This window comes from Ascaphus truei, chromosome 16 (assembly GCF_040206685.1).
Source record: "Ascaphus truei isolate aAscTru1 chromosome 16, aAscTru1.hap1, whole genome shotgun sequence".
In the NCBI taxonomy this organism is placed as follows: Eukaryota; Metazoa; Chordata; class Amphibia; order Anura; family Ascaphidae; genus Ascaphus; species Ascaphus truei.
Window position 1 is genome coordinate 42,696,293 of NC_134498.1, and position 21,476 is coordinate 42,717,768.

Sequence of the window (21,476 nt, forward strand, 5' to 3'; positions counted from 1 at the left end):
CTTTACTGCATACTTTCTAATTGTACCTTTCCTTTTGCTTGGTCCTATATTTCTTAGTTCTAAACACACTTTGCAGAATATACATATATATTGCACTGCATAGACATAGGTTTGCAACCTCTCATTGATTGTACAGCATTATGTATGCACATCTTTATTTATATAGTGCCCACCGTATACTCGGCGATTTACAAAGAGACAATGCAGTACAGGGAATTATAATACAATAACAAAGTTAGACAATAGGAAAGGGAATGCCTGCCCCGGAGATTTTATAATCTAAGTGGATTATGCAGTATTACACGAATCCTCTGATAAACAGATTACTGCTTTGTGTAAACGTAAATAGCTGCAGAATATCAATACGGTGTTGTATTTATACGTCACTATATCACGTTGTACAACATTGAGTGTGGCAGAGAGCCTGTTGGATGAATGAGACGAAGACAGTTACTGCCCTCTAGTGGCGGATATTTCAGAAGAGTGATCACCTACAAATGTAAAAAGGGTCTCTACAGGGGGACAGGGAACCAATCAATAACGCTACAAATTGGAGCGCACATGTCTTCCAAGCATTGGGATCCCAATGAGAGTAAACAAGAGAGAATAGCGATGAGTGATATTCACTACAGACTTAACTTTGTGTCAATATATACTGTGGTATTTGTTTTATTAAAGTGACTACTATGCTAAACGCCACTTTGGGAGCCACCTGGACCCTTCTTTCTGCGGTTATTAAAGCTGCAGTTCAATCCGTATCCTGCATGTGTTTTTTTTTTAATAAATCAGTTCTGTAGTAAGAAAAAATACTTTTAGCATTTTGTGTTTTTAAAAAAAACAACTTTGAAAGACAAATTTTCTTGTATTCTATTTTAACAGCCATTTGCTAAGGCACTGCCCCTTCATGTCCTGTCATAAGCCCTGGCACACCCCTTTGTCAGCCCTGCCCTCCCTCTAGCACATGTCAGTGCAGGAGTGCTCATGAATATTCATGAGCTTCCACTGAGAGAAAGAAGCAGAAGAAAAACAGATCCCTTCACTAATGATGTCACCAAATTTCGCCGATCAATACATGGAGAATGAATTGACCTGCAGCTATACAGTTCTTTAGGTAATTAGAGATTGCCCACATAAAGCTATTGAAGTAAAAAAAAAAAAAAAAGACTGAACTGCAGCTTTAAGATCGGAGACCTGATGAGCCAAGAGAAGCACGAGCATCCCAGTGTGGTTGATAGATGAGAGCATTAGGAAAATGGCATATTACTTATTGCTACACCTTGTGGATGAGGTTTTAGACAGTTGAGTCAAATACCTTAGTTCAATACTCAGTGGCAGGTCTTTGTGAAAGTGTAATCATCTCGTGCCCAGGACCCGTGCACGGGTACATGGCACTCTAGGGCAGTGATTTTCAACTGGGGTTCCGCGAGCACCCCTCAGGGGTTTCGCGGCCGCCAGAGGGGGAGAGCTGGGATAACTCTCCCAGCTGTCCCAGGCCCTGTAGCTCGGCGGCACCCCCACGCAGGAGTGACTCGGCCTCAGCAGCGGCAGCCAGCAGCAGCTCACTGATCTTGCCTCTTCCTGCTTCTACCGTCAACTTCCGGCTGACAGGAGAGCGAAAAATCAGCGCGATAGCCGGCTCCCTTAGGCCTGGGACCCGCTGCGCCCGGCGGCGCGGGCGGCCGCACGAGCGTTCCCCACCAGCAGGGGAATCCTCCCGAGCAGGTCCCGGTCCCCCCTGGCTGCACAGCTCACTACACGCTGTGACGCGTCAGCCGCTAGGGGATTCAAGAGAATTGTAATCCCAAGCGTCGACGTGTCATGTGGTGTGGCTGTGAGCCAATGAGGAGGGGAGGCTTCGGGGAGCGGGGAGGAGTGTGTGGAGGGAAAGCAGCGTGAGTGCCTGTCTGTGTATGTGTGTGTGTGCATGAGTGCGTGTCTGTGTGTCTGTGTGTGCCTGAGTGTGTGTGTGTGCCTGAGTGTCAGCGTGTGAGTAGGACAGCCCGCAGCAGCTCCCTCCTGCAGCCCGGGAGCCCGAGCCCGTGGAGGGGGAGGGAGGGTAGCGAGTCCCTCCGCTTAAACCACGCCCCCCTCCGCTTAAACCACGCCCCTCCCTCCCACTCCAGCCCCGGCTCCCGCTCCCTACAGACCGCATATCGCGGTCTGTGTCTGTCAGCGCCCCGCCTGTCTGCACTGCGGGCGCGCTGACTGAGGGAGCAGGGCCTTAGCCTTAAAGACACAGTGCGTCTGTGTGTATCACGTGCAGATCTCGGTCCAGGATCCTCAGAATAGTCTTCCACACTGATCAGTGGACTCCAGAGGGTCTGCACACTCACCCAACGCGTTTCACTCACAGGAGCTTCATCAGGAGTTAAACATTCATTTATTTATGGAATCTATGTATGTTGGTGGGACTTGCCCGAAACAATTCTCATTCTCTCTCATTCTCTCTCTCCCCTCTCCTTACTCTCTCCCACACCTCCCCTCTTCTCCCACACCTCCCCTCTCTGTCCCCCAGCCCCCTCTCTCTCCGCCCTAGCTTTATCTCTTTCTCCCACCACACCCCTCTCCTCTCCACCCCACCCTTCTCTCACAAACTCTTTCTCTATATCCCCTACTATTGTTATCACTCTGCTGCCTTCACTGCCTGCTCTTAGGATTTCACTGTATTTTGCCCATACCAGACTGAAGGAATAAAGTCCCCCCAAAACGGAACAGAAATGGGGAATATTAGAAGGCACAGAGAAGCAAGGAAGAACTCTGGGCGAGAGTAGGGTGCAGGTTAGGAATCGTGAAACAGAACCTATGTAGGGGAACAGAGCTATGGTACATAGGCCAGAATGTATTAACTGTTATAAGGGGTATTGCATCTGATTTAGTATTAACCCGGTGTTCAAGTCACTCGCAATTAATACCGGATCGGGTGCGATACAACACATTGGCGTTGGACGAATCTGCCCCATTGTCCAGGATACACTAAGCCCCGATAAGGGGTCCAGGAGTTTGATCCGGTGTTAAGTGCCATTGACACCCAGGTGAGGTGGTGGCCATCCAGAACTGTCTCTGCTAAAGTCTTCAAGCACTAGGTGGTAATTATGTTCTGTCTGCGGAGTGCTTGACACATTTTGTTTTCAGCAGATCATTAACTAAGGCAGGGTTTACCAACTCCAGTACTCAAGAGTCATCAACAGGTCAGGTTTTAAGGATATCCCTGCTTCAGCACAGGTGGCTCAATCAGTGGCTTAGTTTTTGAAAACCTGACCTACTGGTGGCCCTTGAGGTCTGGGGTTAGCCACCCCTAAACTAGGGGCATCATTGTGCACACGCTGGAAGCCATGTCTCATGCTGCTATTGCTCCACAACTAGACATGGGCCCATCCTTCAGCAAAATGTGTTACAGTTCTACCCAACCCCCCCATCGCCCCCCACTAGGTTTAAGAAAAAATATATTGAATACTCGAAAATGTGAAAACGAGAGAAAGTTTGCACGCTTGCATAGCGATCATTTGCTTGTAGATAAAAGTAAAGCATAAGGGAAAAATTTGCACCATTTGTAACTTTTTTGTAAAAAAACATTTCTGAAATAAAAAATCCGAATTTCAACAGATCCGCCCATCTCTATCCACAGCATAGTGCAACAATTTATCTTTGCACAACACCAATGTTTAATGTGGAAGCATTGCCAGTCTCTCAGAATCAGAGGTTATTATTACCGCCTCAACATTATTACCTTTAAACAATGTAAAGGAACAAATTAGCGTCTATTAGAGACACATTTTGATACATCCCTATATCATTTTAACCACCTCTTCAAGGCTCATCTGCTCCTCCCTACTTGATCTCTCATTGTGCCTCTGCTCGTCTCCTGTGCTGTACCCATAACTGTTTCCCTTCCACCCCACGGCTCTCTCTTGTCTTAATCCTTTCTCCCTCACTGCCCCATACCTGTCGAACTCCCTCACACTCAATACACGCCAAGCGCCTTCTCTCCCTACCTTTAAGACAAACCTTTAAATTAATCTCTTAAATGAAGCATTTCATTAGCCTGGACTCATGGCTACTGTCCCACACCCACAGTCACTCCTACCAATGACTGCCACCTACTGCACTTATTCCCAAACCTGCCGTTTCTGTAGGTTTCCCAACATACCACTTAGATCAGTGATTTCCAACCTTTTTTGTTTGGAGGAACCCTTGAAGTATTTAAAAAAATCTCGGGGAAACCCCTATCTGGCTGACACATATTAGGTTCGACAGGGGTCAGTCACAACATTTCACACCTCACGTGTCACCTCTATTTCCCACCCTCTACCCAGGTATTTCTCTCCCATCCGTCTCACTAACTCTCCCCCCTCCCGCCTCGAATGTATTTATCCCTTGCGTCTCACTCTTACTCCCTCTTTTCCTCACTCACTCCCTCCTGCCCCCTTCTCTTCTCTCACTCGCCCCTACCTTCCGTCAATTACCCCACGATCTCTCAATCCACCCTACAACATACATACCAAAAAACACCACCCCAAGGGGGGTTTGTGGTCCATAGGAGGAACCCCTGAGACTGCTTCAAGTAGCCCCAGGGCTCCACATATCCCTGGTTTGGAATCACTGACTTAGATTGTAAGCTCTCCGGGGCAGGGATTTCCTTTCCTATTGTCTGATCTTATTTGTTGCACTTATTGTATTATAATTCCCTGCAGTGTCTCTCTTGTAAAGTGCTCAGTACAGCTGTGGGCCTTATATAAATAAAGATACATACATACATACATACCACTGATATCCCCCCCAACTCTTCCTTTATTCAACTGAGTATGGTCTTGTGTCTCACTGCCCCTTTCATCCATTTATTTCCCTGTCTGTTTATTCCTTCCTGCATCATCTGCCTTAGATGGCTGTCTTGTTTTTCTTTTTTTTTTTTAAACATCTGTGTTTAACTCATGGAATATTCTATAACTCAGGATTGCTGACCTGAGGAAGAGAGGAGAACTCTCGAAAGCTTGTCTTATAATATCAATTGTTAGTCTAAATAAAAAAAGTTATCACCTAATACGACAGTACTCATTTACTCCGCACTATCGCAACTGGACTAACACGGCTATTTCTACTTAATTCTAATCAACTGCAACTATCCAACAATGGAAACAACCTTTTGGCCACTAGGTATCACTGTTGTCTCATTATAACATATAACATTTCACATTCAGTGCTGGATACACAGTGGAGAAAATTCTCAACATTGCTTCAAACGGAAACATTGAATGGTGTCTTTCTAAATTAATCCTTGTCAGATTTTCAAATTGCTACATAAATTGCTTTCTTCTGTAGCATATTCTAATTGTCGTGACATGTTGAGGATGGAAACGGGAAGTTTATTTCTGAGGACTTGAGGAGTTTGATGTGTGACCTTGGCTGGACGTAGTGATCCCATCTTAATAGTATGACACTAGTAATCAGAATGAACTATAGAAAATAACAAGTCCATTAAAAATGGAAACTTTTGATGGAACATGTAATGAAATGGTGAGGTTTGATTAGGCATCAAATTACCGGCCTGATGATAAGATGGCACGCTCAGAACAAACGAAACCATGCCTTGGCAATGCGATGCGCTCTGTGTGAATCCGTTGAAAATGCAGAAATCAGATTCCTCCAAGATTTTATGCAACATACAATATACACACAGCCCAAAATCAATACTCCTTGGCAAGCTCACCCAACACATATAGCAACCTTCAACTTCGCAACATTTAGACGTGCGCCTGAGATCTGATAAAAAACAATATCCCAAAGATTTGCATTGATACTATCTTCTTACTAAAACACAGGGAATAACAGAAAAGGACTGTTCTTCACCTCTTCACCAAGGCATTTGATGAGTGAACCCCAACGTGTTGGATTAGGCTGTTGGGAAACAGAGCAAATGTCTGGTGAGCCAGTGGGTCCATGGGCCGCCTTGGGGGGGGGGGGGAGGGTTGCTCGGTTGGGGCAACGGCTTGGGGGGGGGCTTGATGGCGGTTACGGAGGCCCCGCGCTCTTCCCCACAACAATTCAACTGATTGTCGGGGGAGGGCGCGGGGCCTCTGCAAATGTCTCTTACCGGAGCTGCACCTCCTCCTGCAGCGTCACGTTGTCATGGCGACCCGATGGCACATGCGACGCATTGCCATGACAATGCGATGTCACATGATGCTGCGTCATGGACGAGGGCCAGTAAAGCAGATATCGCCCAGGACGATACCTGTCCCAATCCTCCCCTGACCACAACATATCAGGTCTTCAATGCTTACAGTATTATTCCATTCTATATTCTGTTCATCCTATATATCTTTTTTTATCTTGTATATGGTTTCTTAAATAGCTGTAAATATTTCCCCTTTATTTGTTTGTAACTGTTAGCTTTAAATGTGTGAAGCCCTTCGAGTCCCATTGGGAGAAAAATGCGATATACATAACATTATTATTCATTTGTGGGGTTACAATAGCACGATCCTACAAAATCAATCTTTGAAAATGATTAACCCTTTTACGGTTGGTGAGGCCTACAACCCATCGATCTACAAAGCAGTGAAGGTCCCACGAACATGAAAGGGGTCAAAGATTGCTATGTAATTAGGCAACTAAGAAACCTAATGCTGAAACACACATACACAGACGTGTGTGTGTGATATGAACAGCTATGCAAAGCCACCTACATGCCCTGCTCTGTTTTAACTACATGAATAATCTTTCTGCAACTCCATGTGGCAAACACTTTTACAGCAAAGAATTTTACAGCCAATTACTCTAAGTGTGTGATTACTGCATAGCTTAATTCTTAGCCTTAAGAATGAAGAGTACACCACATGTAAAAACCTGACTGTAAATAGCAGTGCATAAAAGAAGCTACACTTAACCCATTCACAGCCAGGCTCCTCTGTAGGAGTGAAGTCATAGTTAGGGCAAGTTACGACTTTTATGATGGAAGTATGTTACACCATTAATATTCCCTATGGTAGCAAACCTCTCAGGTGGGTGATGTTTAAACTTGTACCTGTACCCGTGTGTTCCTCGGTGCTTTGGAGCATCATTGTAGCACTCAGCTGATCATGGAGTATGGAAACAATTATTCTTTGGGATTAAAGCAGGGGCTCCCTGGAGCGGAACCCCATTACTTTCAGGTCCGGGGACCCCCTGCTTGACGAGGTACAGGCCTCAGTATGGGGTGCCGGTGTCTCCTGCGAGTTTAAATGCCCCAGTCCCGTGGGCCATAACAAGGGAGATCTAGACTTGTAGGAGATACCGGCACTCGATACGGAGGCCTGTAGCGCCTGAAGCAGGAACGTAATGCGGTTCAACTTCCGGAGACCCCCTGCTTTAATACTATGTAATAAAAGTAAAAACAGCCTGTAAGAGCTGTGCAGGCGCAGGGGCCGCTTCTCTCTGCTCTCACTGCGCAGCTGTTCCAGACTGCCGCTGCCCGGTAGGATTAAAGCAGCGGGAGTCCCATTCAGAAGCAGGGACCCCTGTTGTGTTAATCCTAATGGGAAATTAGTGTACTAGGCTTTTGGGCGTGGGCCAACTGTGGTCGGGCCACGGTCAGCCTCCATTGAGGCTGCAGTTTCCTTGAGGATAAAATCTTAATGCATCATTGTCCATCCGTATTTCACAAGACCCCTTCAGCTGCTGGAAGAGACATGTTCAAGTGAATGGTCCATAAAGTGCCTTCTGCATGGCAAGTCTTATGGAATAGCACCTATTATTAAATATGGCCAATTATGTTCTCCACTCCTGTCCTTAAGGACCGACCCCCCCCCAACAGGCCAGGTTTTCATGATATCCCTGCTTCAGCAAAGGTGGCTTCATCAGTTGCTGCGTCAGCCAATATGAGCCACTGCTTGAGCCCCCTGTCCTGAAAACCTGACCTGTTGGGGTGTCTTGTGGATTAGAGTTGAGAACCCCTGATGTACACGTTGGCACCAAAAAATATAACAGTTAAAATAACTTTATTTTACAACAATATCTATATTTACAACAATATCTATACAGTAGAGCCCCGCTTTTTGGCGCCCCGCATTTCGGTGTTCTGCTCATATGGCGGCACCGAGAAGGGGGCCGCCATGTCTGCGCATGCGCAGAACGGGGGCTGCTGAGGTCACGCATGCGCAGAAAGGGGGGGTGCCGAGGATGCGCATGCGTAGAACGTAGGTCGCGCATGCACATAAGGGGGGAATGGAGGTCTACGCATGCGCAGACCTGCAGGAGACGCCGCTTTCTGGCGATTTTTGCTTTGCGGCGGGGCCATAGAACGGAACCCTCAGTATTAACGGGGCCCGCCTGTACTATAATTCTGAAAGTTTGTTTGTTTGTCCGGCTATACAAATCCACACGATTAGTCCAAGAGCCACCGAACTTGGCATGCTATCTAGCAGGATCAAAAGGAAGAGCGTAGATGGGGTCTTGGTATGTTTGGCCCATAGCTTTGTATAATATATATATATGTTTCCATACAAAGAATCAGCTGTAGAACTCAACTCATTATGATGTCACGTGCCAGATACATAGCCTACCAGGCACAACACCCAGTGGCTGACTTGCTTAGAGAAATTGTGGATGGCGGATAGGATGCGGCGGAGGAGACGGCGTCCCAGGACAGCAAGGAAGGAGATGGGTAGTTGTTATAGGGAGTGGTGGGGGAGAGGGGTTGAGGGTACCCAAGAGCAGGGTCCAGACAGGTTTGGGGGTGAAGGGGGGTATGTAGGGGTCACACAGTTGATGGGGGAAGTGTAGGGGTTACACAAGTGATGGGGGTGTAAGAAATTAAAAAAAATATATTTCGAACTCTTCCTACTTTGGACACTCACCCCCCCATTCCGCTAGTTTTGTATAAATAAATATATGTTTATTTAAAAGCGAGCAAACCCCTTTCCCAACTAAAGAGCCTCTCTGGAAGGAAATGAGTTTTCAAAAAGGTTCTCGCTGCTACGAGATATTCTATTTATGAGCTATGACTCGGTTACACTTGGTCACTTGGGTGGAACTCAGAGAAGAATCCATTGTGACATCTAGAAACACAGAGGAGTCCAACCTGACAAGCAGGCTTGTGCATTAGTGAAACAAACCAAGTTTCTTTTTTTCATGTTGTATCCCGTGGGCATAATGTCACCGCAACGCACTCAAAGCTTTTATCTGCCTTAGCTAGACATTTCTATCTTGTATCCAGTAGAAAAATGCATCTGGCTGAAGATTTTTTTTTTAACATATGATTACTTCAAGTTGAAATTCAGTAAGGAAGTTTGCAGAGTTCTTAGTGTTTAGGCAACTGTAAGCAAGTCATATCTTGTCTAAACCCGGCAGGCTCCAGCTGCAAAATGCTGCCCCATGTTGCACAAGGCGCAGGGATTTCTGTATTTGTTGGGGATGTTGTGTAATTATTGTTATTATTATGTAAAACTAAAGATTGGTGTACAATCGTCTATCTATATTTTAAGCTCTATACCAGGGGTGGCCAACGCCAGTCCTCAAGGGCACACAACAGGTCAGGTTTTCAAGATATCCCTGCTTCAGCACAGGTGGCTCAATCAGTCCCTGCTTCAACATAGGTGGCTCAATCAGAGGCTCAGTCTTTGACTGAGCCACCTGTGCTGAAGCAGGGATATCCTGAAAACCTGACCAGTTGGTGGCCCTTGGGGACTGGAGTTGGCCACTCCTGGCCTATGTGGTTAACTGTAGATGTTGAAGTTAAAATACCAGCGTGTTATGTTTCTAATAATGCAGCAGTATTGTTTTCCCTACCGGTTTTTTTTTGACAGATGGGTACCTGTAACCACATGGCTTCTGGTCCATTGCTACAACATGCTACATCTACAAATACTACTTTGTGCCAGGACATCTGCACATACAACCACTCTAACCCCTGCAGCGATGAAGGGGTTAACTCAAACTGCTTTTTACTACACCCCTTTTATTTCTTAAAGCCGTCAACACCGCGCATCTGTCACAACTGGAAAGAAAGTTTTTTTTTTTTAATAAGCACGTGTCAGCAGGCGATATGCGCGCCATTAATTTGCATTTACAAACCCCAACTGCTACACACAAAAGCAGCACAACAATTGCAGGTCGCAGAGCTGCCTATCAGATACCAGCATTTATTCCAGAAAGTCCGCAGAACAATAGCCAGACAACTCCAATTATTTCACTGTATCATTACTGCAGACACAAAGTAGCAGTGGCATTTCCCAGCAGACAGAAAAATAGCAGCTTTCAAAGAGTTAATAAGCCCTTACCATAGTGCAGCATTGGGATGGTGTGATTGCCGCTGCTCGGAGTATTATATATCACCACGGCTTCTGCGCCTTTGCTGGCAGCCAGGAGAATCTTTTCAGCAAATGTACAATTTCCTCTTTCAATAAGTGCAACCCAAGGCTTCTCCGTGGTGGAAAACTGGGTATTTGTATGGCAGGCTTTGAGGTCGCCCGATAACGGAATGCCCACTACTCCTCTGGCATTGGCCACAGGCGAGTTTATCCCATACAGGCCGCACTCGCATTCCATCGTGATAGTGACGTTCAACTGTGAACTGAAATAGGATAGATTTAAATAAGCATTCGCCTCGGCCGCCTCCGTAGCTTCTGCGTTTAAGAATATACTAATTATCAGGAGGCAAGGAAGGTAAGCCTCGGTCTTCTGCGGCATGGTTTATTCCTTTAGGTAATAGAACAGGCGTGCAAAGAGATTTAAACGGATCGCTACAGGACTGAACAAGCGAGGTGCGTCCTGGATAATCCTCCTGTGCAGGTTGGAGTTTCAGTTCTGGAAAGGTAACTGACACCTCTTCTAGCAACATAAACCCTGAACGCGTCATCTCTGTTTCACCTGCCTTATCAAATAAACCCTTGACCAGTATAACAAGTGAGGCTGCTTTTAAAGTAAATAGCAGTCCTTCCCCTACCAGGAGACAGAGCAGGCTCGTCTGTTCACAAACTGTATGTGCTCATTCCTAGCTGGAGACTAACACATTCGTTTTAACACTTATGCAAACAGGGACCTAGATATTACTGTAAATAGGAAAAGGAAAAAAAAGACCCTCCAAAGTAAGCACTGGGGGTATACCAAAAAATCCAAAAAGTTTATTTAGACAGACTAAAATAAAAAAAAAACTTAATAAAAATAACGCCCTCTTATTGACACAAAATGGAGAAACAGAATTATCTTCACAATAAACTCAGCTGCTGCAACAGTCCCAAACCGTAGGAAATGCAAAAAAAAAAAAAAATATCTCTCTCTAAAAATAAGTAAAGACTTGCAGAAGTCTGGACCGCCCAGTCTAGAGAAAATTGGATACCAAACATCATGCACATAAAGACAATATCTACACTAAATATGTACTGAAAAGTTGTAGGTCACATACAGGGGTTTTCTGACCCTCGGAGGACCCCGTAGCCAGTAACTGGACGTCTGACTCAAGCGGGCTGCGTACTGCTGCCCGTCGCAGACGCGGAAGTGCCGGCGCCGACGGCCACGAAGATTGGAGGATCAAGCCTGCCGAAGTAGAGAACACTTTCAAGGACGAGTTGGCTGGATGATTCGGGTGCGGTATGAGCAGTATGAGTGTGCCCTTATAACACTCAATGCGTCAAAGAACTGGGAGTATGAGTGTAATCTTTCTCTCCCCGCGTCGCTTTTATGTATAATAAAACTGTATTATGCCATGTCCTCTCTATTTATTTTTAAGAGAGGACATTGCAGAGACATTTACCATCATTACCTTATTTCACATTTATTTATGCACACAGTTTCTAGAAACTGTTTTTTTTAAGCAGCACAATTATATTTTAATTTATTGAATACTTTGGTGAAATATTCAGTTTGCGCTTCTTTTTTCAAATAGTATATGCAAAATGCACGCAATGTACACGGAATACGTGTTCCCACGAAACGAATGCTACGATACCACAATAAAGCACATCAATGTAGCAAAATCCAGCGGCGTAAGAGGCATCAGTCGAAACTTTGTTTCCCAATACAAAAAGTTAATTGCCACGGACTTAACAAGCAGAGATGGTTAGTAAAGAATAAAGTGCAGGCGGGTACGCCAGTGTGCGTCACGCGTCATCCAGGTCAAAAAATGGGTTCCGTTAACTTGTTTCCTGAGCGTTTTTTCTTTGTTTAGTCTAGTTATTACTGTGTTGAAAATCTGCGCTGTAAAAAAAATGAAGATCGCATCAATATTTTGTCTGACGTCCGCACCTTACGGAATCATATTGTTATCCTTTATTTGTGTGGCGGCAACTTTTTCCACGGCGCGGTACCATGTGGAAGGGAGAACGATAACACAACAAGAGTGTACATATATGATAAGACAAACTGAGACAGTGGGAAGGACTTCCCTGTCCTAGGAGCTTACAATCTACATTAGGTTGCGATATTCAACGCAAAAAAACAGTAACTCGGCGTTAAATAATCCTAGCAATCCAAAGCATCAACTCATAGAAATCTGCGTTAATCAGCACTAGAGATGCGCATGTGCGTGGTCAACGATGTTTGGCCGCGACCAAATCGCCAAACTACTCACCGCAGGTCACCTCGCCAACTTCCCCCATCTTTAAATGTCCTCGGATCTCCCCAGCCACAGGGCGCCTCACGCGGCCGCCGCTCCGACTGCATTCGTGAGTGGAGCGCGCATGTGCACCAGCCCGACACTCCCACTGTGGGAGTGTTCTGCTGGTGCGGACGCACGGGCGTGATCGCAAATGCCGTTGGAGCGGCGCCCTGTGCCAGGGGAGATCCGAGGACATTTAAAGATGGGGGAAGGTGGCGAGGTGAGCTGGGGTGAGTAGTCCTGGTGGCAGGGCGCCAGTGGCGATATGGTCGCGGGCGGTCAAATGCCCCATTCCGTGTGTTAGTGTGTGCGTGGACTTTTCTACCATAGGATTATGCCAAAGGCCGATTACAAAAAACAACCATGGCAGAGGTTACCAATGCATTGCTAGGGAATAACTTCAGGCACTAAAGGGGTTAACAATCAACATAAACATCCTATGTCAGGGGTGGGCAACTCCAGTCCTCAAGGGCCACCTCCACGTCAGGTCTTAGGGATATCCCTGTTTCAATACCAGTGGCTCAGTCGAAGACAGCCACTGATTGAGCCACCTGTGCTGAAGCGGGGATATCCTTAAAACCTGACCTGTTGGTGGCCCTTGAAGAATGGAGTTGCCCACCCCTGCCCTATGTGCAAATGTTAAGCCTTTAGTAGTCCATGTGGTTAACTGGTCATGGGTTGAGCATGACTATCCGGCCACCTGGGTTTCTAAGGAGGTAACATAGAAATACATATGCGGAAATGATTCATATAATTCATTCTAGTTGGCTAGACTCATATTGCCTGTCTATAGTGCACTTGACAAAGGCTGTTGCCGAAACGTTGTGCGTCTGCTACGCGTAATAAGTACCACTCTGCATATTTGTACATTTTAATATAAGTTATGCTGGGTAAAAAAAGTGACAAAATCCCCCCACCGTACATAGTCCAGCAAATAAATATATCACTTGTTAAAAGGGACATGAAGGAAAGGGTGTGCATGCAATTTCCCAGAATCCCTTGCTGTAGTGGAAGCATTGTATGCTAGGAGATAATGGTGAAAAGCCGGTTTGTAGACCTGTCTGAGACGTGACTGTGCTCACAAGTGATATTTGTATGTGCTATACTTGAAAACATTGTTTATCTTTTAGCACACTGTTGTTGTGTTTCTTTTGAGTGCTGCAAGTTTTCTTCTCTTTTTCTCTAAGTCTATAGTGGTCATTATATACATAGACAAGATCGGCCCTATGCCAGCCTGGGGTTGGTCATAAAAAATTGGAACAATTTTTTGGCGGTAGCCCAATATAGGCAGGTGTCAGAATTTAGTGAGTACCATGTGAATAGGCAATTAACCATTAATTCTTAATTTCCATACATTTGCCTGCTCATTTGTGATACGGTTTTTAAATGTAACGTGGCTGCATATGTAATTAGGTGATGCATACTCATTTGCATACTAATAAGCAACCCTGGCCAGCAATTTAGCCCTCGCTTATTGCTGCAATAAGATGAGTTATCGCAGCGTTATTTAAAAATTAGACGTTTCGGAAATACAGCTGTAAAATATTTTTTTTTTACCATTGACGTACATCAATATTGAAGCGTAGTAAATGTAGGTCATATATTGATACATTCTTAATATTAACACACAACAAAGTTGATTAAAGACTTCCTGAGGAAGCCCAACAACCTATTGTCAGATCATACGTGACCTCTGCCGCGTAGGGTTGGGGAGACGGAGACAGAGAGGCGTTCACCTATTGTCAGATTATCCGGGACCTCTGCAACATCCATGGACCTCTGCCACATCCATGGACCTCAGCCATATGTGGGGACCTCTGCCAGATCCAGGGACCTCTGACAGATCCGGGGACCTCTGCTGCATCCGGGGACCTGTGCCGCATCCCGGGATCTCTGCCGCATCCGGGATCCTGTGCCGCATCCGGAACCTCTTTGGGTTGGTATTACACTCCCCTACGTTCACAAAACACGTGACTTTGAAGGACTCAAGAAACAGTGCCTCAAAAGGGTTTGAGCAGCAGTATCTAATTTTACTTTTGATTATACTGTATATGTTTATTCTCTTTTTCTTCAGTTGAATTCACAATCTATCCATCACTGGTACTCTAATATACACGGGTATAACCACAAATGTACTTAATGAATTTGATAGTAGGACAAGTAAAGATTATGTGATAAGGGGATTTAGCTTATTCATCACATTAGTTAGATTCCCATTTTAATTAGGAGTGCCGTTATAGGGTATGTGTTTGTTTTGGGTTAAATAAGGGTATTTTAATGGCTAAAAGCACTAAACAGAAAGACTTTTAGACCAACAGCGCTAAAAATGAGCTGAACTGATCTGCAGTGAGAGATACTCCCTGTAATTTGTGAGATCTTTCAGGACAGGGTATGAGATTAAATGGATTTATTTTATTGGGTGGGATTAAATGAGGGAAGACGACGGAGGACAGTGGATGCTGGAACTAGGGCCACAAGGACAAAAGCCAATCACTATGAGGCTCTGGCTCTAGAAAGTGATCTAATCAAGGTATGTGTTGGAAATCGGTGTGAAGTAGTTAAATATATACGAGGAAATTGTCAAAGAAAACAAAGTATGTTTCAATAAACAGTACCACTGCTTTTTCTAAAGAAGGTAATACGCTAATTGGGAAGTAGTTATAGGAAATATGTCGTTACCTGGAAATACACTGTCCCCTTGAAATAGGGAAGTGGAATGTAGAAATATATGTAAACATGTTTGTTTTACATTTGTTAAGAGTGGGTGAAAGTCAAGTATCCTGCTGCATGCGCGAGTATATCATGTGAGCAGTGTCAGGCTGTGCGAGGACGTCGAAAGACTATGATAATTGGTGATCATTGTATTTTACAGGTCACCTGACACTTTCTACTTTGCATTTTCCTATGAATAAATGCTGCTTTGCATGTCTGGTGTGGCACTTCTCCTGCGCGAGACTGCAGTCACCCAGAATCCCCCGCGAGACTGCAGTCACCCAGAATCCCGTGCGAGACTGCAGTCACCCAGAATCCCGTGCGAGACTGCAGTCACCCAGAATCCCGCGCGAGACTGCAGTCACCCAGAATCCCGCGCGAGACTGCTGTCACCCAGAATCCTGCAATCAATAAAATCATCTTTTTGCTCCAACTTCCTGTGTCTGAGTCATGACAAATTTGTCTCCTAACACTTTGCATTCATTGTATGCCTCAGCAAAACAAGTCTAGTGCTCTTTTTATTTATTTTTTGCAATTCTTTAAAGATGGCTGTCAATTCCAGCATTAAATAAAATAAAAACAAATATATTTTATTGCAGCTCAATATTTTCCTACTGAAAATGTCAACTCCCAGAATAGCAGCTTTGGGAATTGAGCAGGCCGGTGCCTGCTATCTCTGGCCCTCAATTTGCCAACATTAATCAGCCAAAGCTGTGTTATGTTTAAAATCTGACGCTTCATTCAGGAGATATAAGCGTTTGAAATATGAAGTGTCTGGGAGATTAAAATAAAGCTCTCCCCAGAGCCTAGTGTAGTCTAAGGCTGAGTCCATAGAGACTTCAGCCGTCCGGGGGCGTGTCGGGGGGCGGGGGCCTGTGACGTCACGGAGCTGGTTCGCGCCCTCATTGGGCGAACAGCTCACGTGACCGGCCCTGCACAAAATTTTGTAAAGAAACACGCTTCCGCAAGCGGGCGGAAGCGTGCGCGATCCCCTGCTAAAGCCGATCTCATTGCGGCTGCAGGGGCTCACTGGTAAGCTTACGCGCGCCTCAGCACGGGGGCGCCTAAGCGCTGACCATGCCTGAGGCCTAAAGCAGGGGTGCGCACACCCTCCCTGCCAGCCCCTGTGCTCACGCTCCCCCTTAGCTAAAATCCAGCGTCAAATGACACGTGGGATCACGTGACCCGCGGCGTCATTTGATGCGCGTTACCATTGCAACACGTCAGATGAGCCCACGGCGTCATTTGACGCAGCGTTGCCGAAGACAAGGTAGGAGACACTGCAGAGGCCTCACGCGATTCCCCGGCACTTAATTGAAATGCTGTGGGGAAGAGCGTGGGGGACCTCTGCAGCGGCCACGTACCCCCAGAAAAATCTTGTGCCCTCCACTTTGCGCACCCCTGGTCTAAATTAGGATTGCTCAAACAGGGGGGTGTGCAGGATTTTGTTGGGAGGGCGCGGCGGTTGCAGCGGCCCCGCACTCTTCCCCGAGGAATTTAAGTTAAATGTCAGGGTCCGCACGAGGCATCTGCAACCTCAACTTACTGGGGTTCTGTGGTCTTCTGGACGCATCGCAATGGCAACGCAGTGTCAAATGACGTTGCGAGGTCATGTGATGCACGCGTTGCCATGGTAGTGCACGTGAAATGACGCCCAGTCACAGAGAAGGGGGGGGGGCGCGAGCGCTGGGGCTGTCGCGCAGGAGGGGGGGCGCAGCTCCAAAACTTTGCGCACCCCTGGTCTAAAGGATACGTAACATCAGATGCTAGGGATTACATCACGGTTTTTTAACACTAGAAAAAAAAATTATTACAAAAAATAAAAGTAGGACATGCTTAGGGGGCAATATACCGACTTTATAGACGTTACATTTATATAGGCTTCTGAAGGGAAGCAGGATCAGAATCGACCATTTGGTCACAGATAGCGCTGGTATTTGGGCGTGAGGGGGCCTTCACCTCTGCCGCTGGACACTCAGTGGCTGGCCGTTTCGGTGATTAGGTAAGTTAATTTAAGGGGTTTTAGCGGTTAGGGTAGGCGGGTTAAAGGTAGAGTTTTAGGGTAAGGGGTAGCATTAGTATTAGGGTAAGGTTAGGGGCTTAACGTGGCAGCAAAATGCCCCTGCGGGGAGGGGTGGCTTAACGGCCGCGACCAATTGTCCTAGAAATGGGTAGAATTGCTGTTTTTTGGGCGTGGGTGGGCACTGCATGGAATACGCAAACTAGCTGAATGAAAACACATTACCAAAGATTATAGGCTAAAGCAGTAAAATTCAGGGCATTATTGAAAACCCTGCTCTCTGATTGGATAATGCCCGGAATTTTAACCAATCAGTAATGCCCTGAATTTTAGCAGAATGCAAAATGCAGTTTTCATTCTGTTTATTTCCAGCCAATCAGCTTTCAGAACAGCTGAGACAGGGCAGGGGATTGGTTTGAATTAAGTAAAAGCTCTGAGACATGGCAGGGGATTGGTCAAAAAGTATCAGCCACGGTTTGACTCCCCCTCCCGAGCTGACTGAGTGAGATTTTCTGAGCAGATTCAGTTGAATTGGGGGGGGGGGGGGGGGGGGTGTCTGCAAAGAAGTGTGTTGTGTATAGAGGTGCAGTGTTGTGTGTGTGTTCGGGGGGGGGGGGAGGGAGGGGTGTAGAGGTGCTGTGTTGTGCTGCATTTTTGATTGTGGCTGCAGTGTGTGTGTGTTGTGCTGTTGTATGTGTAGCAGTTTGTGTGAGTGTAGAGCTGATGTGTGTGTGTCAGTAGCAGTGTTTATGGGTGTAGCATGCGTGTGTAGGAGCAGAGTTTGTGTGTGTGTAGAGCTGCTGTGTGTGTAGAGGTGCTGTGTAGTGAGTGTAGAGGAGGTAGAGGAGGTGCTGTGTTGTGTCTAGAGCTCGAGTGTGTGTGTGTGTAGAGGCACTGTTTTGTGTGTGTGTGTGTAGCAGCAGTTTGTGTGTGAGCTGCTCTGTGTATGTGTGTGTGTGTGTACACAGAGGGGGCGGCAGTGTGTGGATATAAATATCTGCAGTGTAAGAGTATATAGAGGTGGTTTCATGTATTTACCATTTTATTTCAATGAAAAAATCTATTTAACTATACAAAAGTGTCTATTATTTATGAAATAAACCTACATTTAGCCTATAATAGTAATAATCCCCTCAGAACAGGGCATTACTGGCCAATAATGCCCTGGCTGGGTAAAAGTCCCTCGGCTTCGCCTCGGGCCTTCAACTCTTCCAGCCAGGGCATTATTGGCCAGTAATGCCCTGTTCTGAGGGGATTATTACTTAATTAACTCATGCTGCATGTAAATTACTTCCGGAAAATATGTAATGCCATGTGAATTTGGCTCGAAATTAAAATGTTAATCTTTGCTTGGCCAGGTTCTGAAAACAGGCTTCTTATTGTGTTTCATTGATTAGGGATTCCTGTATAGACGTAGAAAATAATAAAGATCTACAATACAAAATAATGACATCCTGTAGGTAATTATACAACTAACATTGCAGGAGGCCAGATTAGAAATAGATTTCCTAATCTCTATGTTCTTCTCCAACCAAACCGTTGATTATCTGGGACATCAGTATTAGGGAACATTTACTGCTGTTCGCTTATACTAATGAGTAGTGTTGATGGCGCTTACTTTAGAAAATGTTTGAGATACAAACGAGATGTAAAAAGACTTTTATAGATTCTTGCCAGTTTACAAATGTAAAAACAAAACAGCAGTAGAACTAATTGCCACATTGATCGGCTTGTTGTTGGATCAGGCTGTATTTCATTGAAAGCTGAATATCTATTGTGTTTGTATTGACACAAACTTTATTTTTTTCTACAAATTTGCACCAAGAAATTCAATAAATGGAGCAAACGGCCAGTGGCCTCAAACCCCACTATACTTGCGCTTATTCAATTTCCTTGATTTCGATTTCTCGCAGCAAATCACTTTCAATGCTCAACAATGCTCGTCATGAGAGACGCTGCTGCTTCATTGTTGATCTTAGGCTGTTTGTTATGATTTTCATCTTTTAAAACGAACGTTCGCCAATACAATTGGTCACCATCTGTACTGAAAAACATTCTTAGAGCAATTTCCACATTAGGAAATGTAGCTCTGAGATCGTTCTTAACAAGAACTTTGTAGAAGAACACTTCCTTCAGTATGTTGTGATTGTAATCTTCTTTGTAGAGATTAACAATTGCAGCAAACTGCACTAATTCATTGCTGAGGCTATGCTCCAAGTCATCCTTATATACGCTGACAAGATTGACTGACTGCAGCAGAGCAGAGATAAGAAGCATCGAGATTTTCCAGCTGACTAAGGAACTCAAACCGTTCATAGACATTGTTATAGGCACCTATTTCCTCTGTCAAGGATGTAACAAGCTGATCGACAACCGGAATGAAGCTTTCTGGATGAAACTTCTCTTTGGCTGACCTCTGGACTTTCTGTGCTTGTCCGTAATCCAATGGAATAAGGCGCACATTTCTCACTCGAGAACGAATTGGAACATACTCTTCGTTTCCAGACATTCTCTTCGCCGTATCCTCATATTCATCGAACTTGTCTTTTTCTACAAATCTTCTCAGAGACTTCAGTATTGTTACTACAAACTGAAGAGCCATTTTTGGATCCTGTAGTGTGTAGTTTGTTGCATTGAACTTTTCCAAAATGTCATTCCAAAATGAAGCATATAATGCAATTTCCAAACTGCACATCTTTTCACTAAAATCGCCAGGTTCATTTCGAACCACATCCTACTAATTCTGATCAATTGAGATTTCAGTTAGTGCTTCCTTAATCTTTTCATGTCTGTGTAAAATCGCTTTTGTCGCATCAGCTCTGCAAGACCAACGAGTTTCACTCAAACTCTTATGCACATCCAGAGGCGGATTTGGCACTTAGCTGTTGCGGCCGCCTCCTTGCAGCCACCCGCCCACCTTCTGAACCGTAGCGTCAAATGATGCCACGGACAACACCAATGTGACATCGCATGTCATTGCGTTGCCATGGTAACGCGACGGCAAGATGTAATTTGACGCATCAATGTCAATGTCATGTTGCCATGGCAACGAGACGCCGTATGACGTCACGGTGGTGACTTCCGCGGCGTCATTTGACGCTGTGGTTCAGAAAAAGGGTGGCAGGTAAGGAGGCAGCCACAACAGCTAAGTGACTTCCCATCTGGCCTGGCTTTTAGCAAATTATTTACTTTGGCCCCTGCTTTGTGGAGGACCGGGGTGACCGCTCCGTCTGCCCCCTTTTAAATCCGGCCTTGGGTACGACATCATTTTATATGCTCTTTACGGGAGAAAACATGGTTTAACATTGTTATTGTCCTTTGAGGATACAATGTTAATCTTAACTTAGGTCAACTACACGTTAAATGGCTTAACGGAGCTTTCTGGATATAGGCCTAAGAATGACAGAGCTTCCCAATTAGGAAGGTTGTAACGCATGAAAGACATTCTTGAAATATTTACTGAACACTACACCCCAGACTAGAAAATCCGTCTGCTGATTTGACTCCATGAGTGTTTACTATTACTTTTAGCAAACACATCTGTTCGTTCGCTAAATGCCAAATATTTAGATGAACTCCTTTGTTGAAGGAAGGCATTGGTGTTTTAGAAGCAGAACACAGAGTAATGATAAGGAATACCAGTGAATTTCAGCCTGCTAATGCCTTAAAATACATCAAAAAGAAAATAATACAGATCTCAATTACTTCAACATAAATATCATTTTGCATGGCTCCAATAAATATACATATACATTTAAAAAACTGGCAAATAATAAACTTAGGAACATAAACCGTAATTCTCATATACAGGCAATTCGAACAGATAAAGGTGGCCTCACTTCTGATCCTAAACAAATTGTGAAAGAATTTAAAACGTACTACGAGACCCTCTATGACGGGACTAAGGTCTCCCATTGTGAGACTACTCGTACACGGCTGAGGGCATTCCTAAAGGAAGCGAATTTGCCCAAACTGGGCAGAGTGGAAAGGGACGCGCTACAGGAAGATTTTTCAGGTGAGGAAATATCAGAGGTAATCAAAACACTGAAGCCGTCAAAAGCCCTAGGCCCCGATGGCTTCTCTAATCTATATTACAAAAAGTTTCGAAAAATTTTAGTACCTCACCTGACTAGACTGTTTAACTCATTTCTGGAAGGTGCCCCCATACCCGGCCAA

At 45.1% G+C, this 21,476-nt stretch overlaps 1 protein-coding gene across 1 annotated transcript in view; it reads right to left on the reverse strand.

Moving 5' to 3' along the window:
* Positions 1–10,820, reverse strand: part of RNF128 (ring finger protein 128) — a 54,849-nt gene extending 44,029 nt beyond the window's left edge. Inside the window, exon 1 of the mRNA XM_075573318.1 lies at positions 10,254–10,820. Within this exon, the coding sequence (XP_075429433.1) occupies positions 10,254–10,662 (409 nt within the window). The 5' untranslated portion in view covers positions 10,663–10,820. The remainder of the gene's footprint in view (positions 1–10,253) is intronic.
* Positions 10,821–21,476: the final 10,656 nt, after the last annotated feature.